The sequence below is a fragment of the Colossoma macropomum genome, unplaced genomic scaffold (assembly GCF_904425465.1).
Source record: "Colossoma macropomum unplaced genomic scaffold, Colossoma_macropomum, whole genome shotgun sequence".
Classification (NCBI taxonomy): Eukaryota; Metazoa; Chordata; class Actinopteri; order Characiformes; family Serrasalmidae; genus Colossoma; species Colossoma macropomum.
The window spans coordinates 14,987,403-15,002,021 of record NW_023494808.1 but is presented as its reverse complement, the minus strand read 5'-3'; the positions used below and the strand labels follow the sequence as shown (position 1 = coordinate 15,002,021).

General features: G+C 38.7%; 1 protein-coding gene across 2 annotated transcripts in view; it reads right to left on the bottom strand.

Moving 5' to 3' along the window:
• Window positions 1–2,158: 2,158 nt before the first annotated feature.
• Window positions 2,159–14,619, bottom strand: part of runx1 (RUNX family transcription factor 1) — a 58,842-nt gene continuing 46,381 nt past the window's right edge. For both annotated transcript variants that reach the window (XM_036557495.1, XM_036557496.1), the window contains 3 exons: window positions 13,433–13,600; window positions 4,269–4,394; window positions 2,159–3,745 (listed from right to left, as the gene is read on the bottom strand). In XM_036557495.1, coding sequence (XP_036413388.1) covers window positions 3,234–3,745; window positions 4,269–4,394; window positions 13,433–13,600 — 806 coding nt within the window. In that variant the 3' untranslated portion in view covers window positions 2,159–3,233. The remainder of the gene's footprint in view (window positions 3,746–4,268; window positions 4,395–13,432; window positions 13,601–14,619) is intronic.

Below are 14,619 nucleotides of genomic sequence, written 5' to 3'. Positions count from 1 at the left end.
AGACCGCTGGTATGTGTTTGTGTGTGTGGTTGGTGGTGTCATGCTGCTCTGACACCCCAGGCTCTTTTTATAAAGACGATTTGATTTTATGGACCTTGGCCTGAATCCTGGAGCAGGATTATAGCTGAGGCTCTGCAGTCTATTCACACTGGCTGCTGGGACAGTTCTGCATTTACACAACCCTCTGCCCTCTCCTCTCGCCTGTGTGTATGTGTGTGTGTGTATGTGCATACATGACAGAGATATGGGAATGAGAAAGAGAGCAAGAAATAAAGAAGAACTAAATGTGGGGAATTTAGAATAACATTCTAAAAAGAGGTAGAAAGTGCTGGAAAAAACATATCACACTGTAACAGTGTGGGATGAGATTTATGTTAGTGTTAATGCAGTTAATGAACCAGTGCTTCATGAGTATTGCTCTTTGACACCAATGCCGGTATAAATATTGCCCAGGACTAATATGAATATAGAAAATATTCGGACAGCACCAGCATAGATTTCTTTAAATATTCATTTAAGGTTCTCACAAAAACGTGTGCACTGTTTTGGGAGACTACTAAACAAAAAAAATTAAGGAAATTATGCTAGTACTGTTAATTTTTCTCTATATTAGCAAAAGGTTAGCAAAAAATAAATCTGAATAAAAGAGATTCCAAGAAAATACAAACAAAAACGAATGATGAAAAGTGAATTGGGGACTGAATTGGAGATGAATTACAGTGAATTAAAACAATGTAGGGAAAAAACTAATTGAAGTTACTGGATTCAAGAAATTATTCTTTTTTTTTGAATGACGGAGAAGAAGGACTAAAGGAGAGAAAGTGAAAAAGAGAGAAACTTATGAAGGAGGATATACAGAGCGAGGTTGTTTGTAGGATAGTGTTGACTGGAACAGGGCAGGTCAGGGCCTGCCTGCTCATCTGTATAAATTCTTCCTGGGTCAGGAATAGCACATGGACACAGCAGAGAAGGGAGTGTTAGAGGCTGGCATCGTTTCAAAAAACTAGCCGTTCTTGTCCCATCAGCACAAGATGACACTGACAGAGAACTAGAGAGAGAGAGATCAAGAGAGAGTGGAGACAGAGGTGTGTAGCAACTAGTTACATTTACTCAGTTACATATATTTAAGTACAATTTTGATCAATTAGAACTTCTTTAGGTATTATCAGATAATGCTTTAACTTCTACATAAGAATATTTATATTGAGTTCCATTTTAGCCACTCGCACTGCGGTGCTAATTTGTGTTCATTCTATTCTATTGCTCTAATGTTGCTCACACTTGTTATTTTGGACTTTTAGACCAAAAGGATCCTAAAAAGAGAAGAATGGAACCTAACAAACTTCAGTTCCTGTGCTGATAAATGGATGTATTAACAAATTCAAACGCAGTTCTTAAGTAGTTTTTTTGGCCCGATACTCTTTAGCTCATACTCAGGTTGTTTTATGTTCACTATTTTTACTCGCTGTTTCATTAATGTTGGCCCTATCCTCAGAAGATCTCACATCAGAAGGTTTGCAGCTATGCCACAGCCATCTGTAGCCAAGCGTGCAAGAGAGCATGACTGGCTTTGCTGGGTAGGATGCATGTGTGGAAAAAAAAGTACCGAGAAATTGTAGTAAAAATGATAACGAGCGTATGAATGTTTGCCAAACTCAATTAGAAGTGGAAGCCAAAAATAACCTTGAGCAAAAGTAAAAAATAAAAAGCAGTGACATTTAATCTTACGCAGACAAAGGTAAAAATAAACAAATATATTATATGAATTTCATTGGAAAAAATCTTGCTACATTAAATTTCATTACAAGTTAAGAATGCTTTTCCCTTCTCCTGTAAAGTTATCATTTTGGAGATTTTCTGAAGGTTTTCTGACAGCTACGCTATTCATAATCATTTCAAATGACTTTCTGAGAAACAGAAGAAACGCTGTTAAACTCTTCAGATGTCTGGTTCCTATCACTACCACTGTGAACATTTCTGACTGACTGACTTTGAATGACTGTTTACTTTTTAAAGATTAGTGGAACTCCCCTTTATGTATGGTTTAAAGGCTATTACCCACCTCTGAGAGAGAGAGAGAGAGAGAGAGAGAGAGAGTGAGAGAGCTTCCAGATGATTTCTCATGACTCTGCTTAGAAAAAAAGGACACCACACGACATGCTCTACAAACAATTAGCTTCTTCACAAACAAAGGTTTTACATTCACAAAAAAAGCAGTGCTAAAAAAAGACATATAAGCTAAGCTGCATTTTCGCTAGTTTTTAGTTTGTAGATGTCAAGGACAGTGTCATGTGCTCGATGGCATCATCAAATGGCTATGGGCCAGTGATCTCAGGAAATTGTTTACAGTCTATTTACACAAAAGCAGAGGGGGGGACAGAGTCTCTTCCATTTCATCCGAAACCGTCCATCGTATTGTTTTATGCTAGGATCAAGTGGAAATATGAAATGCAGACTGTTTTGTGATGTAAATTTAGCAGAGAGAGGTAGACCTTGAAAGGCAGTGACTGGGAAGAGCCTCGTAAAATGCATGTACTACAGAGCACAATGTCTGTTTTAACTCTCGAATGGAAATGGCCCGTGGCAATGAGGACTGCTCCAATGTTAGAGTTGTTAGTATAGCACTAGACTTAGCTTGAGGAGCTCTGTGAATCAGACAGGCTGATCCAGAGGTTAATCCCGAGCAGCCATGAACTTAGACATCATGCGGGGCCTCCTCAACCATGAATCCTCTTTCACTCACTGTCAGTGAAAAGGCAGTACTGTCTAGAAGTCGTTAAATGAGTTAAGTGAAAAGTTCCCCGAGGACAGGCCTGCAACCAAGATTTTATTTTGACAGCTAAACATGTTTCACTGTTGTATTTGGTGGTTTACAGTTTAAACAAATTCCGTTGGAAACAGCACTATGATGCAGCTGATTACTTGCTATTTTTTTAGTTTTCAAGTTTGATGAGAGTGCCATGTCAGTGTATTTCTGTAAAAATGGAAGGAGCTGGTGTCATTGAGAAATAGGAACATAATGTTGAAATATTATTGCAACAATAATAATAATAATAATAATAATAATAATAACAATAATAAAACAAATTATCCACAACTCTTTAGAAAAACAAAGATGAGTCTCATGCCATGTAAAATTAGTTCTTCGTCCACTGCTCCAGTGAGAGCCCACCTAATTCAGCTGCCCAACTTTAACTTCTTATTGGTCAACATGCCAGTCTGTCATCCAGCGCTCAATATGGCCTCCACACTGCTTCAGCGGACATGTTAGTTGGGGAGCTGCTGTGGCTTCCCTCTGCCTCCACGACAACGTCGCTCTGATTGGGCAATGAGGGGTGGAGAAGGGCGGAGCCTGTAGAGGCGTTGGTGCAGGGTGGCAGAATCCGGGGTGGGGAACGTTCTCCACCGCCTCCCCCGGGCATCATGGAGAACTGGTATGAACCAGCAGTGGTGCTATAGTAGAGATGATAAGGTGAAGAGCTGGCCGGGAAGGGTCCACCTTGGCCCTGGGAGGAGCCAGCAGGATAGGGTGGCGGGAGGTACGTGTGGTAGCGGCCAGCGGGGGCGGTCATGGCAGACATGCTGATGCCGATGGCGTTGGTGACAGGAGTGGGGGTGTAGGTGAAGGCTCCAGTGGGGTAGGGAACGCGGGGATCAGAGAAGCGGCTGTCAGGGAGTGAGGGGATGGAGGAGAAGGAGCGTTCCAGACCCACACGTGGGTCAGTGAATGCTGTCAGGTCTGGACCTGAAATGGAGAAACGTTTTGGGTCAGTCAAAGTACTTTCGGATGTAAATCTATAGTGCAGGAATATATATATATATATATATATATATATATATATATATATATATATATATATATATATATATAACATGGTATATATCCAAACCGTTCAACCACAGAGAACCATAAATAACTGATTCTTACATTCTTAAACCCACAAATTGATCTCTATACACTTATACTGGTCAGTTACATTAGTCTTGGCTGTTTGATTATATTTGGGTAATGGGGAATTATGTCCATTTGAATTTTAAACCATCACTGTAACTAAAATATATTTTATATTTGACTGAATTTCTAGACTTTCTAGACTTCTAGATTTTCTTGCCATGTGTCTTAACACACATTCAAGTCATTGCAATTTTTATGCATCTCATCACTGTGTCCAAACATTTACAACATGGCCTCCTTAATTATCTAAAGATAAAGCACAGATGCATCAAGAAAGATAATATGTAATATGATGCTACATTTGAGGGCTTACAGTGTATGGGGTTGCGGCTGGGGGAGATAGGCGTTGTTGGGTGAACGGCTGGTGCAGATATAGGGCCCAGGTAAGGGTAGGATTGTTCATAAGACCAGGATGGAGATGTCTGCATTTGTCTGGAGTCTGAAAAACAAGGAGATGAAGAACACATCAGGATAAGTTAACAAAGAAGAACATCCTCTCATACATATTCACACAATGTTTTTAATATATCCTCCTGATCCTAATTTTGGTCACCTCTTCAACTTGCTTTAATCGGAAGGAATTGATGCTTAATGTGGCTTATGTTGCTATCAAGGTGATACAGTGTGTTTCTCCAAATTTGATGACAGTTTGTCACAGAGCGAGTTTATTTGTATTGCGTGCATTGTAATACTGGTAGACCGAGTAGACCTTTAAGGTGCTTTAAGTCTCTCTATCTTCATGCAATAGAATAGGCAGGAAAAGAAATGCGTGAATATATGTGTGGAATTAGAAGCGGGCAATATGACAATATTTTATCATTATTGTGAAAAATTATGTAACAGTACACTTTCCTGAGCATATCATGGATATTGTCAGTACTTAAAGAACACTGACAAACTGTTTCATTATAAAGTAAGCATATTTAGACTTGTTTAACCGCTTAAAATGCCAGGATTATTACATGATAAGGCTTAATATTCAGTAACTAAAGGGGCTTCAATACAGACTGGTTGAGCTATTCTTAGGTTATATATTAGTCTATATAACTTGAGGCCCATCGGCCGTCCCTGGCCATGTAAGGGGTTAATTGGATTAAGTGGAGCACGGTTTGTAAAACACAATCAAAATCACTGTTGTATTATTATTAAGTATTATTATCATCTATATATTACTTTTGCATATGGCACTACAGACTCTATTTTGTACATTCTAACGTATTGAATCTCAAAAAAAAACTAACTGTCATAATACATATCATGAATTGTGAAAATGTCTAATAGTATAATAATGTAATCTTCTTGCCGTATATTCCAAATAGGAACAGGAGATATCATCGCTGTAATAAGACAACTCTTAATCTCAGAAACAGGAACTTTATGAGAGAAGGGAGAAAACAATCCTAACCTCTGAAAATGTTAACAAAGTCATTTTGGACTATTGGAACATTTATTATACAAAGGGCAGTGAATAGTTTCAAATGGTAAAAAAAAAGAAAGAAAAAATCTAAACTGAAAAAAAGCTTTTCAATTTACAGTGACGATATGTGGATTTTACACAATGATACACTAGTAAAAGTTCTTTGGCCCTAGAACAGAGAACAGGCCCAGCCAACAAGGCTGGTGACCCACCCCTCCTCCATCCTCCATTCGGCACTTCATGGTGCAACGTTTCAGCACCAGGCTACACACTGACTGAGGAAGATGGAGTAAAGGAAAGAAAAGCCAAAGAAACAACTGTTCCAAACTATGATATGCTCAGCTAACTCTGACATGGCTTTTGCCTCAATCCGACAACAGTATCAGGGCTAATGCACATCTCGAGAACAGCCCCTGAAAACACCCAGAGCAAAACAAACACCAAGAGGCCAAGCAATTGTGAAAGAAGAGGTAGAAGGAGACATTCTCTCAGCATGAGGGCTGGAACTCCTTTTCTTTCTTCTTTTTTCCTTGTCTCACTCTCCCTCTTCTCTCTTTGTCTCTCTCTCCCCTCGTTCACTTCCATTCTATTTCTCTCTGCCTCTTCTTACCTTCTCTCCGTATATCGCTTTTTCCTTCTTTAACTCTTTTCCTCTTTTACTGTACCACTCTCTTCCTCTTCTTCTTCTTTCCATCTCTCCTTATCTCTCTTCCTGTTCTTGTCACTCTGTTCCTCTCTTTCTCTCTTCTTTTTCTGCAACTCTCTCTCTTTCTTCCTTTTCTTATCTTTCGCTCTTCTCTCTGTCCTTTCCCTCTTCTTTCTGTTTCTCTTTTCTCTCTTTCTCCATCTTTCTACCTCTCCCTCTTCTTCTTTTACTGTCTCTCTCTTCTCTTCTTCTCTTTTCTTGTAGTGTTCCTCTTTTCCTTTTCTCTCTCTCTTCTTTTTTCTCTCCTTCTTGTTGTCTCTCTTTCTCTTTTCTCTCTCACTGGCTCCCTTGCTCCCTACGGTCTAATAAACGCTCGCCGATAGCCTGCAGACTTCCAGACAGAAGGGGAGGGCGAGCCATCAGAGAGGAAGCAAATTACGCACGGCGGCCAAAAGCAGAGTTTCGGACCGTTTCAAGTGGAGCCAGAGTGCGGCCCACTGCCAAAGCACCCCCCAACACCCCCCTCAGGCTCCTTCCAGAAGCCCCCCTTTTTCCTGCCTCCCCTCCCCAGGCCCGGCGGTTCTGATCTGGGGCAGGAGTCACACATGGCTGGGTGGGCGGCTGGAGGCGGATTCGGGCATCCGGAGCCAGTGAAGGCTCATTCATTTTTTACTGGGCTCCCACACACAAACACACACACATGCAATGTACTATACGTGAGAGAGAGAGAGACAGAGAGACAGAGAGACAGAGAGAAAAGGGAAGGTTGGGTGAAAACACAAACACACTGTCCCTTTAAGAATGAAAAGAGAAAAAAGAGAGAGGGATGGAATGCACATGAGAGTCAGAGTTTGGTGTACAGGTTGAACACAGAGGTGGGCAATATGGCAAAAATATAACACTGCGATATTTCAAGACATTTCTATGATGTGCAATATTCATCCTGATATTTAGTTTTCTGAGGTTTGTTAAGTTGCTACTAAAAACAACACTGTCAAAAACTATGAATACAATGAGTTTTATTTCATGTTTTAAATGCTGCACTGCACCAATTAACAAGTCCTAGTTATGTTCTGTTTGTAACATGCAGTGGGTCAGTCTTCTTTTAATATGATATTGTTTATTTTATATTGTTTATACATGATAAACAATATAGTCAGAAATGAACACTGTGATGTAATATAATAATTTATCATGATAACAATAAATATCATCATATTGCCCATCCCGAGTTGAACACACACACACTTAAATAAGTGCTGCTGTGTATTACACTCTTAAAAATAAAAGTAGGTCTTAGCTTGGTCATTTACACTATGTGGAAGTTCTTCAAACTTTAAAAAGCTTCTTCACGCTCAAGCACCTCATTTAATCATCTATAATTTACAAAAAATGGAAACTCATTTATAAAACATACTTGAATTGCATTCTAAATTTGTTCTTAAGATACAGGCCCAATATTTCCATACTGCTGACTGTAAAAACAATGTTTACCCATCACATACCATAATGCCTACAGCACACTCAGACCACTGTTAGCATTTTAAGCTCAAATCTCAGCATAAGACTATTTTATGACTTTAAAGAACCATTAACTGAAAGGTTCTTCAGGATTCTTCTGTGACATTGCTCCAAAGAATCAATTTTAGTACCTGCATTTTTAATTCCTGTAATGTGGAAAAAGGGTTCACAAAGTGTCAGTTTTTAAACCTGGGAAACTGGAAATTGGCTTTAAGAATTTTCATAAAAATAGACCATTCTTATAACATTCATTCATATTTCTTATATTTGCACTACATTTAAAGAAAGCTAAAAAGAAACTCCATTCGACTTTCATTTTACCTTTTTTTGGGAAACTAAACAAATCAGATGTTGATGTTTTATATTGTGAAAAGGTTCTCATTTGAACAGTGCACACACCCATACTATTGATCCTTATCACCATACTAAAATATTTTTCGAGTGCCTTGCCAAATTTCAGGCTGTACTTCCTAAAACTTCACTCATGCAGTTAAAAACAGATTCTTTCATTTCGCTGCTGCTATGCCACCTTCTTTCAGCACATACATACAAACAAATGATCCAGACACAAACTTCTCCAAATACAAACTTCCTTATTTTCACTCAAATGAGGACACAATAAAGCTCATGAACACCAAAACACACACACACACATACATATACACAAGCCAACCCATGGCCCCAGCTGCTCTTGATTTTCTATAACATGAAAAGAAAAATACAGAGCGAGAGAGAGAGAGAGAAGCAGAGAGAGAAGTGAGGGAGAAAAAAGAGAGCAAGCTCTTGAATGACTTAATAACGGTTTCCGCTGGCTCCATTCCCACTGCTATTTCTGGCGGCAGGATCAGAGAGGAGAGAGCAGCACGCGGCAGGAAATAGACTGTTCCACTGGTGTGCACACGCAGCCCGGCCCGGCACAGTGCTACCACCATCCCTCCATCTCTCAGCCCCCCGCATCACTCCACTCTCACTTCATTCCTCATTCACTCTTCCATCCAGGCCTTTGTGGGGACATTGTCACTCCATCTTCTGTTCTCTTTCTGTTCTTTCTCTTTTTCTTTCAATGATCATGCTGTGTGGTCATGTTTGGTCTAATACATATATAGTTATATTCAGTTTTTATTATATACACAGACTGGCCACGTTAATTAAACACATCTCCTTGTATTTACAATCACTGTCCATTTTATCAGCTCCACTCTCCATTTGTGCACTTTGTAGTTCTACAATTACAGACTGTGGTCCATCTGTTTCTCTGCATACTTTGTTAGCCCCCTTTTACCTTGTTCTTAAATAGTCAGCATCCCCACAGAGCAGGAATTATTTGGGTGGTGTCAGTCTCTGCACTACACTGACGTTGTGATGGTATGTTAGCGTGTGTTGTGCTGGTACGAGTGGATCAGACACAGCAGTGCTGCTGGAGATTTTAAACACCTCAGTGTCACTGCTGGACTGAGAATAGTCAACCAACCAAAAATATCCAGCCAACAGCATCCTGTGGGCAGCGTCATGTGACCTCTGATGAAGAACTAGAGGGTGACCAACACAAACTATGCAGTGACAGATGAGCTACTGTCTCACACTGACTTTACATCTACAAGGTAGATGTGTCTAATAGAGTGGACAGTGAGTGGGCACAGTGTTTAAAACTCCAGCAGCACTGCTATGTCTGATCCACTCGTACGAGCGCAACACACACATACCACCACTATGTCAGTGTCACTGCATGGCTAAGAACGATCAACCATTCAAATAATACCCGCTCTGTGGTGGTCCTGACCATTGAACAGGGTAAAGGGGGGAGCTTACAAAGTATGCAGAGAAACAAATCGACTACAGTCTGTAACTGTAAAACTACAAAGTGCATCTATATGGTAAGTGGAGCTGATAAAATGGACAAAGAGTAAAGAAACAAGGAGGTGCAACAAGAATCCACAAGCTGTATGAATGAGAACAAGAGCATCACAATCAAGGCAGAGTTGGAACTGTTGCTCTCACTGGACATCAGTGAACAAAACTGTAAATTGCATTCACTATATGGAAATTGTGCAATTTTCATGTTCAGTTTAATGTGAACCTTGCATTCATATGATGGACATAATGTTATTGAATTACTGACACTATTAAATATATTCTGATGAAACTTATTTTGTCCACTCATATAGCTATAACAAAAAGCACTGCTTTTTGAATTAAAATGATCTTCAAGGTCAAATGTGAGCAAATAAGACAAATATGATTAATGTGATAAATGTGATTAGCTACACAAAATTACATGATTAATTGCAATCAAATATTTGTTTGACAGCTCTTTGAATAAGACACATCTACGACCATGACTGCTCAGAAGATGCATTTGCATACTGCAAGGATTGCAGTATTGCAAAAAAAAAGTGTTGCAACAATCTATAAACAATGTGTTCAGTCGTAAAATATAAAGCTTGAACTTCTCTTGGTTCAGAAAGTTTACCAAGTTTTTTTTTTTATCTCATTCTCTTCACTTACTTATTTCTCAAACACTCTCTTCTCAGTCACTAGATATTTATTAGCCAGATGCTGAAGGACTCTCACCGACCAGTTTTAAAATGTCTGATTTAGTTGTATTTTGAACTGGGGATTTTCACATACGGCTGCTTCCTGTCAGCTGACTCTCACTTCCCTCTTTTCCCAGGTCTGCTTCCTCCTAGAATACATATGCAATATCTCTCTTTCTCTCTCTCTTTCTCTTGTTCACTCTCTCACAATACACACATATATGCACACACAAACACACATACACACCTTACTCCTATTTACACTCCCTCATAGAGGAACAGAAAGTAACGATCTATCTCTCTCAGAGATACAGGCCCTCCTGCTAAACTAGGCCGATTAGGAAATGGCCAAAACAATGAACAAAAAAGCAGAAGTACTGTTAGCATGCTAATATAATACTTAGCACTTCCTTCAGTGAGACAAATTTCCCAGAAAAGAGGCCTTGGCCCATATGTTAAACAGGATAAAAAAAAATCCTAAATAAGTATTACTCACATTTCGCAGCAGGCAATTACGCACAGCTATTGTACTAAACATGTTAATAGCACAATGATGTGGAGCTTCCCACAAATGCATCATGTTGTACAGCCACTGTGAAATATATTAATCTATTAAGTTTTACCAAAAACAGCATGATGTCAGTATTTTGCACACAGCAGGGTAAGCGAGGCTTGGAAACCCAAAAATGAAAAGAAATACCTTGGCACCAGGTATTTAGAGGGTATGCCCATCAATATTTAAAAATTTCTGCATAATTAAATGGTTAATAAACTCAAACTTATTGAAAGTGGTTTGATGTGAAGTACTAGAGAAATGTACTGAGTCAGTACATCAGTTGTACCCAGTGGTGGTGAGGGGAATCAGAAGTCCAATATGTTTAACATCTTTACATTAGATGGTTATGAATATCCAGCCTGATGCATTTACAATAGTTCTGAGATAAGCCTTTGGCTTTTTTTCCATTTGCGGTGGATACATACATGCATGGTGTTATAAGAAAAAATAGTCTCTAAACAAAACTTATTTTTTAGATTTACAGCATCATCAACATCACATATGCAAACTCAAAAGACAAGTGTAGGTTTACTGGTGATTTTGGATAGTAAATATTTGTATATATATCACAGTTTCCAACCAAAATGCATGCTTAAGGGCAATGACATGTTCAGAATGTGATGCAGGCCTGCTGTCACACCGTTCTTCAGAATTTGACTTAACAAGCTGCAGGTCAAACATTATGTTATGGAAGTTATCTAATGAATTTATTTTCTGTTTTCATATATGCTGTATCAGTCAGTGTTTTGTGATCACAAATAACAGCACAGGTAAGAAGCTTCTCAACCAATCAGACTGTGCCGTCGGAACTAACTGTTGTACATTTAGGACTAAAACTTTGTTGTGATGTGTACTGAAATGTATAGTGTGTGTGTGTGTGTGCCTGTGGTTCGTAACTGTGCGTTTGTGGTACCATACTCAGATATTGTGGTGTCTGTGTGTGGTGCATGAGTATGTGACTGAATGTGTGTGTGTGGTGCCATGCTCAGGCATGCTCATCTAAGTTCCAATCAAAGGTGGCCTTGTTCTCTTTATTTGTTATGTCTGTATATTCGATGGTGTGTGAAGAAGTGTGTGTCCCTACATCCCCTCAGGTCACTTTGCAGAAACAAACAAGACACCAAACACACAGACAGACACCGAAATAGAAAAACAACTGCCACAATAAATTATAAGAAATAAAACTGTGCCATTTATCCATCTGTTTTCTCATTCCTTTCTCCTTAAAAGACATTTCCTAGGAATTCAATGTTATAAAGAGCTTGTCTAATAGGACTTAGCTGTAGCTAAGGGTTGGCAATATGACAGAAATTATAGTCATATGCCAAATTTTAAAAACACATATTTTGCTGATTTTCTAACTAAAAATACACACACCCTCTACAGGGAACATACTTAAATATGGCATTTTCTGCTATTGTACAATGTACAATTGAAGTGTGTTGCTGTTATAAAATTTGTTACTGTATGTTGAATTCAATATTTTGAAAAAATCAAACATTAAATATAAAATGTGCCATTAAGTCACTTTTGGTGTTATTATTTTTTTTTTATATGTTTAACTTATTAAATGAACAGTAATTGTGCATTAATGTGTGCAAAAGTGGGTTCTCTGTAAAGGATAGGTTAACTTATTTTCATAGTGTAACTTGATCGGGGTACCTAAACTTCAGCATACTGCTGCAACATCACTATTAGGGCTTGGTATAGAAATGTCATACTTTTATGGGACTGATTGAATTAACATTTAACAAAAATGGCCATTCAATGGTAATATTGGTACTGGGCCAAAAAAAAGAAAATCGCTTGTTTAATCCCTGGAGGAGTTAAACTGCATACACAGCCCCATTTATAACAGCTTCTGTTCTTGTTGGATTTTTTTTCCAGAGTGCATTTCAAATTGGTAAGCGTTTATTATTGTTTATTGCTATTATTATTGCTGATTAAGTGCGACTGACATGCGACTTCCTATTCCTGTTTATACGTTTTCTTATTTAAAATGACAGTTTGTGACACAAACTTCTTGATTAGTCTGTAATCCGTTACAGTCAGTACATATAACTACATATAGCACGTTACACTCATTTCTGGTTTAAGCCACACCCATTTTCAGTCTGTAATTTAAAAGAAGGAATCGCTCTGGAATCTGTACTGAAGTCATAGTATTAATATCGAAAAACATGGAATAATAACCAGCCCTAATCACAATGTGTGATGGCATTTTCACAATATACAAAATCACGATATCACAATATTTAGTTTTTCTGAGATTGGAGCAAGTTGAAACAGATACCTATGATATTCAAACACATATCCTGACATGATTTATCACAATAAAAATAACATACTGTCATATTGCACACCCCTAGAGGTAGCCTCTTGAAAATCTAAAGCTTAATGTTCTGAAGCACCTTTTATAATAAAATTATTGTAGCATTTTTAAGAAATGTTTTTGACATGTTAGTTTTAGGTTGTGTGTTCTTCAGCATTTACTGCACTTGGTTCAGTTTGCTAAGGACTCACTGTAGAGGACGAGGCTATGAACTGCTGGGGCTTTGTGTGGTAGACAGGAGCTGAGTGAGAGAGACACGAGCGAATGAGCTGTGTCTCTTTTAGTAGTGGTGAACGCTGCACTATTCTTTGGCATTCTAAAGACAGCAGGATGGAGGCAGAATAAGAACAGTTTCACGCTACGAAAGGTTAGGTTTCGACTGAAGAAACAGAAACGAAAAGATAATAATAGAATGGAACATGATCTTTACATTAATTTCTTTAAACTCATTAAATCCATTGGGTAACTCACCAGGTATCTGGCTGTGGGTGGGGCTGCTGAAGGGGGGAGTGTTAAGGGTTGGCCGGGGGTTGGGGGCGGCGGCCTGGTGGGGGCTGCACCTCATTGCGCTCCGTCTCAACTGCTCTGAGAAGGCCAGTGCTCCGGGCTTTACAGATTCCTCCAACTTCTGTCTGTGGCCTACACACACACACACACACACACACACACACACAAACACGTGAATTCACTGTTCAAAACTTTGTAATCATTCAGTCAAAACCAATTTTGTTGCAGATAAATGCATAAAATGCATATGGTATATGTGCTCCACGTTTTGGTGATCATATCTCAAGATTTCATATTTTGAGTTTTTTGGGAAGGCCAAAGGGTGTTAAAAAAAATAAAATAAAAATAATATTGTAATTATCTATTTACAATAATTTCTTGCCATCTGCCTGATTTGATGCATGATTATAAAAGCATTAAACTGCATAACAATGAGCATCCATTTTAGACTACTGCATTAAAGCTGATTCTTCAGCCCACCCACAACATCAGCTAATCATCCTTAAGATCTATGTTGCCTGGTGCTATAACACACACTCTCCCACTTCTATTTTTCCAGATCCTTTTCCTATTCCCTTTCATACATCAATAATGACTCCCAGATCCTGTCGTCTGCAGTATATCTGGGTCTTGAGACCCTGCTGGTGTAGTGGCACTATAATGTCTTGGAACAGCATGTTTGTGTTAGATGGAGAGGAAGCCACTTGGCAGGGCCTGTGAGCTGGACAGAGAAATTAAGGGAGAAGAGATGGAGAGATGGAAGGTTGGAGGAATGGAAATATTGGAGTAGATGTTAGAATGAGGTGTTGAAGGTGAAGACATGGATCTACTGGGCATATATTTTAATAATGACTATTTGGACAGCCATAAATACTCGAACAAAATGGCTGAAAAATGCACTGGAGATGCAATTCTTTTGAACACGTACCAATGTGAAAGACTGATTTCTGCGTAATTACATCATTAAGATGTAAACAAAGTCATTCAGAGCGGTTTGATTTGAAATAGTGAGTGTTCACAGTGGTAGTAATGGGAACTAAATGTCTGAATCATCTCACAGAAAGTTATTATAAGAAATGGTTACTAAACCGGCACCTGATGCCTGAGACATTGTCTTACCATATTTCTGAGATAAAATTTAAAAAATATGT